Consider the following 15005-nt stretch of genomic DNA (forward strand, 5'->3'; position numbering starts at 1 on the left):
AGGACAGGCTTAGAGGTGGCACGTGATTCAAGCTCTGGTGTTAATCAGCACTTGTTCCTTAGCAGGAGCAAAAAGTACTTGCCTTTTCTCAGAGTTACTTCAAGTCAAGATCTCCCTACATTTAAATATAAATGCTTATTCAAGCTAAAGGTACGCCTGACCGTTAGGTCCAGTCGTGGACGACTCTGGGGTTGCAGCGCTTATCTCGCTTTATTGGCCGAGGGAGCCGGCGTACAGCTTCCGGGTCATGTGGCCAGCATGACTAAGCCGCTTTGGCAAACCAGAGCAGCGCACGGAAATGCCGTTTACCTTCCCACCGGAGCGGTACCTATTTATCTACTTGCACTTTGACGTGCTTTCGAACTGCTAGGTGGGCAGGAGCAGGGACCGAGCAACAGGAGCTCACCCCATCGTAGGGATTTGAACCGCCGACCTTCTGATCAGCAAGCCCTAGGCTCTGTGGTTTACACCACAGCGCTACCCGCATCCCATAAATCATTGTATAGATTTTGTTAAATAAAATATATCGGCATCAGTCAGGTATCTTCTCTGTACCCTTTTTTTTTTTTTTGGACCTAAAAAGATCTTTGTTTAGACAAGCCTATGCAGATACATAGAAATTGGCAAGTGTTTTAACCTGTTTTTAGCCAATTCTTGGTTATCGTTTTTTTTAAAAAAAGAAACTTTTTAACTTTGTCTTTTACTGACAATTTTAACATTTGGGTTATTTTGTAATCCATTTAGGGGTTTATGTACAATCAAACGGTATATACATTTTGTTAAATATTTAAATACATGAGCTAACGTAGCTTGCCTTCAGGTGTACAGACGAGACTTAAATAATGATTTACGATTGACGGTGTTGAAAGCACTCCATATAAATTACATTAATGTGATTCTTTTGGCTCACTTCTGTATGGTAGGTCAGTATTACTATCTCCATGTTTCAGATCAGATTCAGGGGGGTCAGGGAGGGGAACGAAAGCTATGACTTGCCCGAAGGTCACGTAGTGAATTCACAGTGGAGGTGACATTTGCGCCAGGGTCTTCCTGATTTCATTACTCAGTCTCTTAATAAAGAAAACTGTTGTGGGTGAAGCCAACAAAGAGCGTGTTGACTGTTAAAACCCTTGCTCAATCCTTTGCCCCTTTACTTGGAACTAAATATTCTCAACATCTGGATTATTGACATCCACAGAATTGCTCTGCGAGCTCCTTGGGTTTCGTTGCTGTCTCTCCCACGCACATACTTTTCTCGCTTCTCCACACTGAGAACAATATTCTACTTTCGAGTACAGGTCCATGAGGGCTACCAGTTTACAAATGATTATTTGGGACAGAACAAAGAAGTAAATGGCATAGTGTTGAATTCCCCAGGTTTAGAGACTTTCTGCATAGTCTGTAATTTGGCCAAGATCAGAAATACTGCAAGCGCGCCTCCAGTTTATTGCAGCTTCAGATCTGTCAGTTCTGCCCCAGAAGTTGAGGCTTCGCGGCATAAATGGAGGCAGGAGGCTGGGAATCAAACTTGAGTTAAAACAAAATATTATATAGTATCACATTGACCTCAAAACCATGGTTTATCATAAGAGAAACAAGCTGAAGCAAGCCTCAGACTTGCTAAGCCTATGCTCCTGCTCCTTTTCAATGTAGCTGCAAGGCGTTTGGACGCTTTTTAAAGATTTAACTGCAGCTTCTCCTTTTGTCCTTACTTGACAAGCTGCTCTAAATCTCAACTATGGTTTGTTTGAAACAAACCCACTTCAAATGGACAAAACGATAAGCTGAGGTTGTTCAAGAACATAAGCAAAAGACTTCAAACGCCCTTGTGGCTACACCAAAAGAGAATGAGGTGAGCCCAAGGCTTGCTGTGGTTTATCATGATGTCTGAACCACAGTCGTTTTCTTAAGCAGTTAAACAGGAATTTAAAAGTTTTTGTAGAACTGTATTCTGAGGATTCTGCAGGACGCGGGTGGCGCTGTGGGTTAAACCACAGAGCCTAGGACTTGCCGATCAGAAGGCCGGCGGTTTGAATCCCTGCAATGGGTTGAGCTCCCGTTGCTCGGTCCCTGCTCCTGCCAACCTAGCAGTTCGAAAGCACAAAAGTGCAAGTAGATAAAGAGGTACCACTCCAGCGGGAAGGTAAACGGTGTTTCCGTGCACTGCTCTGGTTCGCCAGAAGCGGCTTAGTCATGCTGGCCACATGACCCGGAAGCTGTAAGTAAAGTGAGATGAGCGCCACAACCCCAGAGTCGGCCACGACTGGACTTAATGGTCAGGGGTCCCTTCACCTTTACCTTTATTAAAAATAAATAAATGAAAACCTCTTGTAGGTCTAAAATACTAACGGGAACAATCCACCCAGTGTTACGCACTTAAGTATTGCACGAATTTCATTCAAAGAAGAGTTTAGCATTCTGAAATAATTGGCACTTAAAATGGCTTAAGTTTGGCTGGATCGTACCCTGTACAGATAACTTTCCTGAAGTGGCTAGGAAATCTTATCTAGGAAATCTTTTTTCTGGGCAGATCTTGCGCCTCCGGTGGTTGACATATAAGCCACGCTAACAACTTCTGCCTGTTTTTGACAGCAGATCGTGGGAGAGAGTCAGCAGGCCGAGACCCAGCCGCTACCCCAAAAAACCTGAGCAGAGAACGGGACCCCGAAAGGCAAAGTCAGAGCAAGGAAAAGAAAAAACGCAGAGATTCTTTGTCACCCCCGTCGGCGTATGAACGAGGCACCAAACGACCAGATGACAGGCAAGTTGTTTTCTTCTTTTTAAACGTCTCCAGATAAAGGCCTGGGGTTCTGAGCTTCCTGGTTTGAAATCATCAAGTGATAATAACAGAGAGAGGTTTAATTAGATGATCTGTGCTTCTTCTCCAAAGACTATCAATAATGGCTCACAAAGAGCCAAGCCTTGATGAACAAAGCTTATCTATTGTTTTGTGCAATATCTTCTTTGAAGATCCATTCTAGACATTGGTCAGCGATGTCTGATGTGGCTTTTCAAACTGTGGTTTTTCAAACTCTACATGTCAGCCTTTTCATAACTCCACCCCGCATGGAGGCTCCCTCAAACCCCCCCCCCCCATATAATTTTTATTAATTTCTTCTTTAACACAATATTTCCAACATATCAATATCAAACCAAAAAAGCCTCTTTGCTCCACTGAGCTCGTGACGTCCCTCCATCCCTTCAGCCAGTTTTTTGTTTTCAAATCTTTATATCACACTTTCTGTCTTCAACCTCTGACCTTTTTACCCTTATAGTCCACTTTATCTCATTGGTCTAGAAAGTTTTCAAGTTTTTCGTTGCAGGATTTATTTCAATCCCGCTAGTGTGTTCACATTTTTTGCAATAATTACTCATACACTCAGTAAATTTACTCCAGTCTCTTTGAAATTTTTGGTTGTCTTGGTTCCGGACTCTGCCTGTCAGCTTGGCTAATTCCACATATTCCATCATCTTCATCTGCCACTCCTCAATCGTTGGTAGTTCCTGTATTTTCCACCTTTGGGCTAATAAAGTTCTTGCCGCCGTTGTGACGTACATAAATAGTCTTTGATCTATCTTTGCAATTTCTTCTCCCATCAAACCCAACAAAAATGCTTCTTGTTTTTTGGGTGAAGGTATATCTGAACATCTTGTTAAGCTCATTATAGATCAGTTTCCAAAATGCTTTTACTTTATCACATTCACACCACATATGATAAAAATCTCCATCTTTCTCTTTACATTTCCAACATAGTTTATTCCTAATCCTATATATTTTGGCCAGCTTCACTGGTGTCAGATACCACCTGTACATCGTTTTCATTACATTCTCTTTTAAGGCCACACAAGCAGTGGATTTTAAGCTTTCATTCCACAGTTTTGACCAAGATTCAAATTCAATATTACACCCAAAGTCAATAGCCCATTTTATCATAACTTGTTTAGTCGCTTCATCCTTTGTATACCATTCTAACAACAAATCATACATTTTTGATAACAATTTTACTTTGCTTTCTAACAATTCGGTTAGGAATCTTGATTTTTTGTTTTCAAATCCTAAATTCTTTTTGTCACCATTGAATATATTATTTACCTGAGGCTCCCTCAATCTTGGGGCACTGATTGCACAGGAAATAAATCTGTTTTGCCCAGCTTTTGTTTTGTTTTTTAAAAAAAACTGGTTTGGGGCTATAAATGGATGTTGACCTATTTAGCACAACTTATTCTGCTTGTTCTGTTAATCATGAGAATGGGCAAGGAGATCTCTAAGAGACTGGGCCCCTGTAAATTCTTTTTCCTACCCACATTCCCTTCCTCCAAAGCTTTGATTTCACCATGCATTCCCCATTTGTTTTCACCCTTGTCTTTCCAAACTGTTGAAGCCTAGAAATTTACTGTTAAAACCTCTCAATGCTCAGGTCCCCGATTCTGAACATGTCCAAAATCCCGTTTTTTATGCACATCCTTGATCCTTTCTTCCACTCCCAATTCTTCTTAATGTCTAATTGCATTGTTTGCATTAGCAACATCTCTCTCTCTCTCTCTCCTCCCCCCTTCTTTTTTTAAAAAAATATTTTTTTAAAGAGTTTGGTGGTTTGTTTGTTTTTTACTACTGAGTCTCCATAAGCCTAGAAGAATATTTATGGCAGTCCCATCGTCTCTGCAACGTACTTTTTGAAATATAAACAGACAACATTTTAAAATAATAATAATAATTTATTATTTGTACCCCGCCCATGTGGCTGGGTTTCCCCCGCCACTCTGGGCGGCTTCCAACAAAGATTAAAAATACATTAAAATGTCACACATTAAAAACTTCCCTGAACAGAAATGCAAAGCAAGTGGAACTGATTTAAGAAGCCAACGACTATACAAAAGTCCCCACATTTTCCAAATAATACCATTTCGTGTGCTTTTCCTTGGCTTAACGCATGTTTTGCCACCAAGTTGAAGTGAAAATGAAGAACCTGCGATTTGGTTCGGGGTTTGAGTTTGCATTGGTCATGGTTGGTTTGCGTTGCTGGTAGCAAAAGGGAACCCATTTTCAGGTTGAGAGCGGGAGAGGCGATGAAGAGGGCAAGGAGCAAAATGAATCTCTGCCTGGGCTGGGCTGCAGCAAAGGCATTAGGGGAGAATCTCCTCCATCCCTCCCATTTTTCCACTCCTCCGGAAGGCTTAGGGAGGTAACAAGACAATTAAAAATGAATGTGAAATTGAATCTGAACAAAGCAGTTAAAAGTGGCTAGGTCCCTGTTCCTGCAATTGGTTTCATTTCAGCACCTGAAAGCCAGGTATGATGGTGATGATGATGTTCTTCCTCCCAAAGGATGCCAGTTCCTGCTTTCAGGCTTCCCATAGACACCAAGTCACCCACTGTAAGAACATGATGCAAGACTACATGGGCCCTTTGGCTTTATCCAACAACCTAAAGTCTTGCCTAAGGACCCAATCCTCAGCTGTGTGTGTTGGGCAGGGGGTTATTGGTTTGGTTTGTTCTTGCTTTTATTATGCATTTTGTGTTTTTAACTTCTAATTCTATGCTGCCAACTGCCCTGAGATCCTCGGATGAAGGGCAGTATGCAAACTTTAATAATAATAATAATAATAATAATAATAATAATAATAATAATGAATTCACAGCCAGCCACAATGCCATGCTGGCATTTCCCCACTTACCCCAGGCTAATAGCCATGGGATCATAGCAGTGGCAGCTAATAATAATAATAATAATAATAATAATAATAATTTATTTATACCTCGCCCTTCCGGTTTAAAAACCGGGCTCAGGGCGGCTAACAACAAATCTAAAACACTTAATTGTAAAAGCAACATAAAATACAGTATAAAAACATGAATAACAATAAAATTCAAATTTCAGAAATCAATTTAGGGGAAATCCATCTAATAAGCATTAGATAATCCCCAGGGCTAGCTGACTGAATTAGTCCTACTTGGGCCAGCGAGGAGGCCAGGGGAAAATTAGCTGTGGGGTTTCAGAGCAGGTGATCTTCATAAAAGGGGGGAGGGGGGAAGAGAAGGGAAATAAAAGACCAGGCTGAATTCAAATTAAAGGCCAGGCGGAATAGCTCTGTCTTACAGGCCTGGCGGAAGAGGTTCAATCCCACAGGGCCCTAGTCTCCTGGGACAGAGCATTCCACCAGGTTGGAGCCATCACTGAGAAGGCCCTGGCCCTGGTGGAGGATAGTCTGACTTCCTTAGGGCCCGGGACCTCTAAACTATGATTATTCATGGACCTTAAGGCCCTCTGCGGGGCAGACCAGGAGACCATTAGGAACGTGGAGGCCAGGATTGTTTGACACTCCCTTCGTCTCCTCTCCCCCAGATATGACACACCAGCCACCACCTCCAAGAAGAAAGTCCGGATCAAGGACCGCAACAAGCTGTCCACGGAGGAGCGCCGGAAGCTCTTTGAGCAGGAGGTTGCGCAGCGCGAGGCCCAGAAGCAGCAGCAGCAGCAACTGCAGACCCTTGGGATGGCCTCCCCTCTTCCCTACGACTCCCTGGGGTACAGCGTCGCGCACCAGACGTTCATGGGCTACCCGCCCGGCTACCCCATGCAGGCCTACGTGGACCCCAGCAACCCCAATGCCGGAAAGGTGCTGCTCCCCACCCCAAGCATGGACCCCATGTGCTCCCCGGCCGCCTACGAGCACCCTCAGACTTTGGTCGGGCATACGATCGAGCCGGCCCTGGCCGCCCCTCAGCCGGTGCCCGTCGTCCAGCACGTAGCAGCAGGCACCCTGGAGGTGTCCGCTCCGCAGTACGTAACGCAGGGCGACCCGGTGGTCCACCAGGAGCAGAGCGTCACAGTCTTGCCGGTGCAGGCCCCGGTGCAAGGACAGAGCTATGGAGTCTGGGATTCCAGCCAGCAGACGGTAGCAGTGCAGCCGCCCTATTCTCCAGCCCAGTCCCAGCCGGCCATCTACTACCAAGGGCAGGCCTGCCAGGCTGTTTACGGAGTCGCGTCGCCCTACTCGCAGACCACGCCACCCATCGTGCAGGTAAATCGCGCGGTGCAATGGCCCCAAGTGATTTTGGGTTTTTTGACACAACCTTCACAAAGGTGTGCTCTCCAAGGCTTAAGAAGTACAGTGGTCCATTGCATTTTGGGAAACAAAGAGTTGTTGTTTTTTAAGATGCTCCATTCCATACTCGGGACGCGGGTGGTGCTGTGGGTTAAACCACAGAGCCTAGGAATTGCCGATCAGAAGGTCAGCGGTTCGAATCCCCGTGACGGGGTGAGCTCCCGTTGCTCGGTCCCTGCTCCTGCCAACCTAGCAGTTTGAAAGCTCATCAAAGTGCAAGTAGATAAATAGGTCCCATTCCGGCAGGAAGGTAAACAGCATTTCTGTGCGCTGCTCTGGTTCGCCAGAAGCGGCTTAGTCATGCTGGCCACATGACCCGGAAGCTGCACGCCGGCTTCCTTGGCCAATAAAGCAAGATGAGCCCCGCAACCCCAGAGTCGGCCACGACTGGACCTAATGGTCAGGGGTCCCTTTACCTTTATTCCATACTCACTACTCAGTAAAGTTGGGCAGGGATCTCCTTGCACTTGATCCAGAAGCTGCAGTTGGTGCAGAATGCTGCAGCACAATTGCTGGCAGGAGCGAGGCCTTGTCAGCGCATCACACCACTGCTCGGAGATCTGCCCTTGTGGCCAATTTGCTACCAGGCCAAGTTCAAGGTGTTACTATTGGTATATAAAGCCCTTAAGAACCTGGGACCGGTTTACCACATGTGCCCAGCAGAACTGGCACTGCTATGTGTGCCACATAATACTTGTTCTGTATTTGTAAGAACTCAGCCATTTAATGTGGCACTGCCTGCGTATTGAGAACTCCTTGTCTATTGAGAGCACAGTTATTGAGAACACTGTTCTGCTTTCGGCACCTGCTAAAAATGTTGTTTAGCCAAGCCTACCCAGATGCTTAGAAAGTTGGTGTCATTTTAATCTGCTTTTGTAACTTAACTTTTGTATGTTTTAAAATATGAGTGTGGATTTCACACACAAACACCCTTTGATTTTACTGTTTGTCCTTTGTAATCCACTTCGAGGTTTCTTTACGGACAAACGGTACCGTATTTTTCGCTCTATAGGACGCACTTTCCCCCCTCCAAAAATGAAGGGGAAATGTGTGTGCGTCCTATGGGGCGAATGCAGGCTTTCGCTGAAGCCTGAAGAGCGAGAGGGGTCGGTGCGCACCAACCCCTCTCGCTCTCCAGGCTTCAGGAAGCTATCCGCAAGCCTTGGGAGCCCGGCAGGAGTTCCCCGCGCGCTCCGAAGGCTTGCGGATAGCAGCCTGAAGCCTGGGGAGCACAGTGCCAACTCCCGCTGCGCTCCCCGGGCTTCAGGCAGCTATCCACAAACCTTTGGAATGCTCCCCCAGCCTGCAAGCTCCGAGAGCGGCAGCAAGGCTGCGTGCAACCTTGCTGCCGCTCCCGGACCTGTTCTGGGGTCGGGGAAAGCTCAGGCTTCCCCAGCCCCACGGCTAAAATCGAAGCCAAGACAGCGAGCCAGATCCATCCCGCTCGCTGTCTTGGCTTCTGCCAAAGCTGCGCGTAGCCTCTCCTGGCTGGGGAGGTTGTGCGTGGCTAAAGATGGATCCCACTGGCTGTCTTGGTTTCTTTGCTCTTTGGGGCTGGGGGGGAAAATAATTTTCCCCCCTTTATTCCCCCCCAAAAAAACTAGGTGCACCCTATGGCCCGGTGTGCCCTATGGAGCGAAAAATACGGTATATAAATTTTATGAAATAAATAAACAAGTATCTACTGCCCGCTTGGCAGAGAGAAGTGGAAATTGGCCAGGGAAGAGATCTGTGAGCCCATAGCCTCTCTGTCCCCTTGGCACCATAGTAAGCCTATGTGCCTGCAGTTTAATAGATTCATCAGGAACTTCTAGGGTGCAAGAAGCATAGTAACTATATAATTGCAATGGGATAGAACTTCAGCCTCAGCAACTGACTGTGGCAACTGACTTCTATTAATCTGAAATAGCTGTTTTGCCTTATGCTGTCTACAGCATAAAAGGACTATACATTTGGGTGTTTGGTCTGCGCAAGCATTGTAGCTTCTTGGGCTTCTTTGCAATGCTCAGTTTCTCAATGCAAGAGGTGCAATGTGTTGCCTAGACGTCATTTCCTCTGCCCTGGAAGTCCTGCTCCAACTCTCTATTTTTAATGGCTGCTTGCCGTTACTCAGCGATGGGTAAGCATTTTGCACAGGCTTAATTTGACCTCAAACTATTCTTTAGCTTTTCTGATTTAGCATCCTTGTCACAACAGCGCCTGAGATTTTAGCTGCTGATGCTAAAAAACGGTGGAATGCAGATCTGCCAAGTATCTGTTAAATCTGGAAACACAGGACTACTCTTTTTTTGACGGAGGCGCTGTTATTGGGTTGTTGTTTTTATTTTGATTATACTGTGGTTTTTATGTTGATCTTTTCTGTGAACCACCCTGAGACCTCCGGGTATAGGGTGGTATATAAATTCAATTAATAATAATAATAATAATAATTAATAATAATAACAACTGAAATTGTTACAGTGCAGTATGGAAGACACCCAGCTGTTTGTCTCGAAGAAGCTGTTGTTTTCTTCTCCCCTCCTTCAGAAGCACTAGTGGGGTTCTCCAAGTAATTCTCTCACTGCTCTCTTGTTTTCTCCCTAGAGCTACGCACAGCCAGGTCTCCAGTATATCCAGGGGCAGCAGATTTACACTGCTCATCCCCAGGGCGTTGTGGTGCAGCCTTCGACGGCAGTGACAACTATTGTAGCCACAGGACAGCCCCCGCCTATACAGCAGGTAAGGTTTGGGGAGTGTGGTCTTCTTGGACTTGTAGAAGGGCCTCCTCTTAGCCGACCGGAATGAACCTTCGCAAAACCTGCTGCTCTCACAAGTTGCAGATGAAAGAGATTAGGTCCAGTTGTTCAAGTGAGAGGGGCGGTCACTGAAATGCCAATTTGAAAATCTGACATCATTTGTGCGATGCAGGAATAAAAAACACTGTTCTCAGTGTCTTGGCCCTGTGATCTGTTTTCTCCAATAAAACACAACCTTTCTCTGGGTGCGTGTTTAAAAACCTTAGCAGATTTAATTACCAAAAGTAGAAGAAGATGCATAAAAATTGGCTTGTGAATGACTTGTGTGAGCGATTTCCTGCATTTTCCTAATCAAAATGCTTTCTGCATAGGAAGAGTGTAGCCAAGTGGCTCTAACTCTGTTTTATAAAACTAAGAAGAAGGCAGAGAGTTGAAAGATTGTGGGCAGCTTTGTTCTCCAATATAGCACTTCACACCAATGTCGCTATTTCTGGATCCTTGGAGTATTACTATTCAGAGAGAGGATTTTTATTTTTATTTTATACAAATGTCCTGAAAAATTATTGGACAGAACAATAGCAGAAGATTCAAGGTTAATCAGGAATGGGTTGTGGTCCTTAACTCGCTTAAGAAAATGCTCCACTTCTCTCCCTTTTCTTGATGCGTTTGGCCCTCTTTCAGTTCCGTTGCTACAGATCAGTATTTTTCATGTTTTCTCTCCTTGTCTCACCCCTTCCAGCCGGAGCTGGTGGTCACCAACAACCTCTTGGACCTGCCCCCGCCATCTCCCCCCAAACCCAAAACCATTGTCCTCCCTCCGAACTGGAAAACCGCCCGAGATCCTGAGGGGAAGATCTACTACTATCACGTGGCCACCAGGTGAGCGACCTCTTCATGTTTGTTCTACTATTTATGCCTACAGCAACCTGTTGTCTTTTTTTATGTCTGTTGTTTTGGGTATTTCACATGATGGGGAGGATCTGGGTGCGCGGAACCTGAACTGAGCAAACTGAGCTGATAGGGAATCACTTTCTGAATGAAACGCTCAGCTCAGTGAAACACTATCATTTGAGAACGTAAGGCACATCGTATACGGTGGCTTTGAGGTGTTGTAAAACAAAAATCTGCTCTTTTTCCCTTAGGGGGGTATCCAAGAGCCCATATAGAGTCCTTACGAAGGTTCCCTAATGGTAGGAGAAAATAACAGAGGCCAACCAGAGAATATTGAGAAGCAAAGCAGCTAGCAAGCTTGATCTTTATTGATCTGTTGCAACAGGGTGCTTCCCTCACACGCAGGAAAGGAGGAAGAACCCAGAACAATGGCGCTCAAGGCCTTATATAGACATTTTTAATTCCCTGCCCTGGAGCTCAAGACCCCCAGATACATCATAACTACATCACAGAAAAGGCCATCTAAAACAGAAATTTGAATGTTGCTTTTCCTCCTGTCCTTGTTTATCTCCTGTCTGGCAGGTCACTTGATTGGATTGCCTGGGGAGCCTGGCCAGTCTTTTGTAATGATAAATACTTACCGTATTTTTTGCACCATAACACTCACTTTTTTCCTCCTAGAAAGTAAGGGGAAATGTCTGTGCGTGTTATGGAGGGAATTCCTACGGGTGGCATGCCTACGGATTTTCCTCCTCTAAAAACTACGTGCGTGTTATGGTCGGGTGCGTGTTATAGAGCAAAAAATACGGTAGTTCCTGGGCCAGGTCACAGGCTTACACCCTATTCATATCTTAAATGTGCCCTTAAGACAGGATTTGTGAAGGAAAAGACAATGGGGAGGCTTTTCCACTTTGACCTTGCAGAGAAAACATTTGGTCAGTTTGGGAATCAAAAATGGTTCCAGGTCGGTCTTCCTGTGCTGATCTATGTACGTGCTTGGTTGGTACACTTATGAACATTTAACATATATCTAAGACCTCAAAATTCCTATCACAGAGGCAAGGAGGAGGAGACCCGCAGCCTGTTGACCTTGAAGCCCCCTCAACCCACAGGCTCCTGTGACTTTGCCCCTGCCTGTTCTGTAGTGCACACAGCATTGATTGTGGGGTCAGCGCAACCTTTGTGGCAGGAAGTGCAAGGTGTCTGGTTTGTTCAGCCAAGTTAAGAGCATTAGAACTCCCTTTAAAAAATAAAATAGTACTTGCCTCACTATCTTTTGGCCCGCTGTGCTCAGGTACATCATTTTTTTTAATGTCAGAGACCTAAAGCTTTAATCAGAAGCCTTCCTTACAGCAGCATTCACATCCCACTACAGGTCACCTTGCTGAGAGGCAGCTGGCTTCAAGGCTAGTATTCACCAACGACTTTACAGTCATACCTCAGGTTACAGACACTTCAGGTTGCATTTTTTCAGGTTAAAGGTAAAGGTAAAGGTACCCCTGCCCATACGGGCCAGTCTTGACAGACTCTTGGGTTGTGCACCCATCTCACTCAAGAGGCCGGGGGCCAGCGCTGTCCGGAGACACTTCCGGGTCACGTGGCCAGCGTGACATCGCTGCTGTGGCGAGCCAGAGCCGCACACGGAAACGCCGTTTACCTTCCCGCTAGTAAGCAGTCCCTATTTATCTACTTGCACTTAGGGGTGCTTTCGAACTGCTAGGTTGGCAGGCGCTGGGACCGAGCAGCGGGAGCGCACCCTGCCGCGGGGATTCGAACCGCCGACCTTTCGATCGGCAAGCCCTAGGCGCTGAGGCTTTTACCCACAGCGCCACCCGCGTCCCGTTTTTCAGGTTACAGACTGCCAAAACCCGGAAGTACTGGAACGGGTTACTTCCGGGTTTCAGTGGTTGCGCATGCACAGAAGCACTAAATTGCTCTTTGTGCATGCGCAAAAGTGCTGAATCGCAACCCGCGCAGACACGGGTTGCGAACGTGCATCCCGCACGGATCACGTTCGCAACCTGAGCCTCCACTGTATTTTGTTCCTTAGACCACTTCTTCCTTTAGAATTGGTGCTAACCACTGTTGAACACGTGCATTAAGAGAAACCAGATATTCGGACATCTAGCACTAGCTAGCTTCTTATGCTTTGAGGAGCCGTTGTAGGAGAAAGCACTTGCTTTCTTCCAAGCCCCTCCTGAAACCCCTTCCCACATCACATATTCGGACAGGATTTCCTTTGAGAATTCAAACCTTGGCTGATCCTTACAGCTGGCGGCCAGTGACAGAGGGTGTCTTCATGGCGCTCAGGGTGGGTACATGTGTGATGGGGGGGGCGTTCACCAGCAGCTCGGGGAGGGTGGCGTGAGAAGGATGCAGCAGCCATGGGCCCTTCGATCCCAGCCTCGCCCTCGCTTTGTGCGGCCTGGAAGGGCGATGTGAGGATGATGCAGCAGGGCAGGCACTCACCCTTCCAATCCCTCTTATTGGGGTTCTTGGAAGGGTGCAGGGCTCTTGCGTCCTCTTCATGCTGCTTTGCGAGGCTGGGGTGCGGGATCAGACCCGCAAAGCCTGCATGAGGAGCAAAATGCGCCCAGGGCAACAGCTCCCCTCGCCCTGTCCATGCTACACCTTTGCTGTGGCGTCCTGATTGTCTATAGGGTCAGAGAAGTCTTTCCTGTTCATGGATCATGGTCTCCTTTCTGTAGGCACCACTGTCTCGCCAGAGTGGTGCGTGCTCTAGTTATCTCCCGCTTGGGCTACTCTAATGTGCTCTACGTGGGGCTACCTTTGAAGGTGACCCGGAAACTGCAATTAATCCAGAATGCGGCAGCGAGACTGGTGACTGGGAGTGGCTGCCGGGACCATATAACACCGGTCCTGAGAGATCTTCATTGGCTCCCAGTACGTTTCCGAACACAGTTCAAAGTGTTAGTGCTGACCTTTAAAGCCCTAAACGGCCTTGGTCCAGTATACCTGAAGGAGCTTCTCCACCCCCATCATTCTGCCCGGACACTGAGGTCCAGCGCCAAGGGCCTTCTGGCAGTTACCTCATTGCGAGAAGTGAGGTTACAGGGAACCAGGCAGAGGGCCTTCTCGGTGGTGGCGCCCACATTCCTTCAGATGTGAAGGAAATGAGCAGCTATCTTGTCTTTAGAAGACATCTGAAGGCAGCCCTGTTTAGGGAAGTTTTTAATATTTAATGCTGTATTGTTTTTAACATTCGATTGGGAGCCGCCCAGAGTGGTGGGGAAACTCAGCCAGATGGGCGGGGTAAAAATAATAAATTATTATTATTATTATAGGCAAACCCAGTGGGACCCTCCAAATTGGGACAGCCCGGAAGATGATGCCAGCCTTGAGCACGAAGCTGAAATGGATCTTGGAACCCCAACTTACGACGAAAACCCCATGAAGGTGAGTTCACCTGTCTGGCGGGTGAAACTACCTGCATAGTAGTAACTCAGCTTGTTCCTAGCAAACTAAGGATAAGTATAGGTTCCTAGCTCAAAAGGTGATTTATCTCCTCCAGACATGGAAAATGAAGTTAAGTTTTCTAATAGGCCACAGAGCTGATCTGCCCAGACTTGTTGCATAACAACCTCCAGACCAAAGGTAGTATAGAACTATAGTTGCACGTGATCATTGTAATGTGTCGAGTCCTGTTGGTGCTCAGGTGGCAAACCAAAATCTGCTTGTGGCTAGAGGTACACCTGCAAGCCATGGTGCTGTTGCTTCCGCTCTGACAGCCTCTGCACCAGGAGCGCTGAATGAATGGAAAATGAGAGAAATAATCAGGAATCAAACAACCCCCCCCCCCCAAAAAAAAGAGTGGGACTGCTATGGAGGGTACTTAAAAAAAACACATTGCTCCCAAATAAAATCCTTGGTGTGCTTCGATTAATTTTCGCAAATTGCAAGACAGATGGATAATGTAATGTATATAAAGCTGATTATTGATAAGGTGAAAAAGGACGCAGTTTTAAAAAAAAGGAAGAATGGACCCGTAGTGAGGTAGATGGAAGTCATATTAGAAAAGTAGAAGATTATTTATTTACGACTTAAAGATACGGAGATTTATGGTGGTAGACTTTGGGAAAACGACTCTTATTATTAGTTTGCGAATTGTATCGTGGCACCGAAACAAGAATTAGAGTGGACTTAAGGGGAAGCTTATTGGAACCATTCACGACATCAACAGGCATGAAACAAGGCTGTATATTGGCTCCCACACTTTTTAACTTTTATGATATGGTGCCACATTTAACACAA

The 15005-nt window shown here is 46.2% G+C and overlaps 1 protein-coding gene across 5 annotated transcripts in view; it reads left to right on the forward strand.

Annotated features, from left to right (window-relative positions):
• Nucleotides 1-15005, forward strand: part of SETD2 (SET domain containing 2, histone lysine methyltransferase) — a 91376-nt gene that overhangs the window by 64647 nt on the left and 11724 nt on the right. For 2 of the 5 annotated variants that reach the window (XM_028750083.2, XM_028750086.2), the window contains exons 15-19: nt 2593-2761; nt 6345-7023; nt 9691-9825; nt 10582-10721; nt 14039-14150. In XM_028750083.2, the coding sequence (XP_028605916.2) occupies nt 2593-2761; nt 6345-7023; nt 9691-9825; nt 10582-10721; nt 14039-14150 (1235 nt within the window). Of the gene's footprint in view, nt 1-2592; nt 2762-6344; nt 7024-9690; nt 9826-10581; nt 10722-14038; nt 14151-15005 lie in introns of those variants that run through there. The other 3 variants (XM_028750084.2, XR_003709095.2, XR_003709096.2) reach the window with 3 other exon arrangements.

Source organism: Podarcis muralis, chromosome 12, assembly GCF_964188315.1.
Source record: "Podarcis muralis chromosome 12, rPodMur119.hap1.1, whole genome shotgun sequence".
In the NCBI taxonomy this organism is placed as follows: domain Eukaryota; kingdom Metazoa; phylum Chordata; class Lepidosauria; order Squamata; family Lacertidae; genus Podarcis; species Podarcis muralis.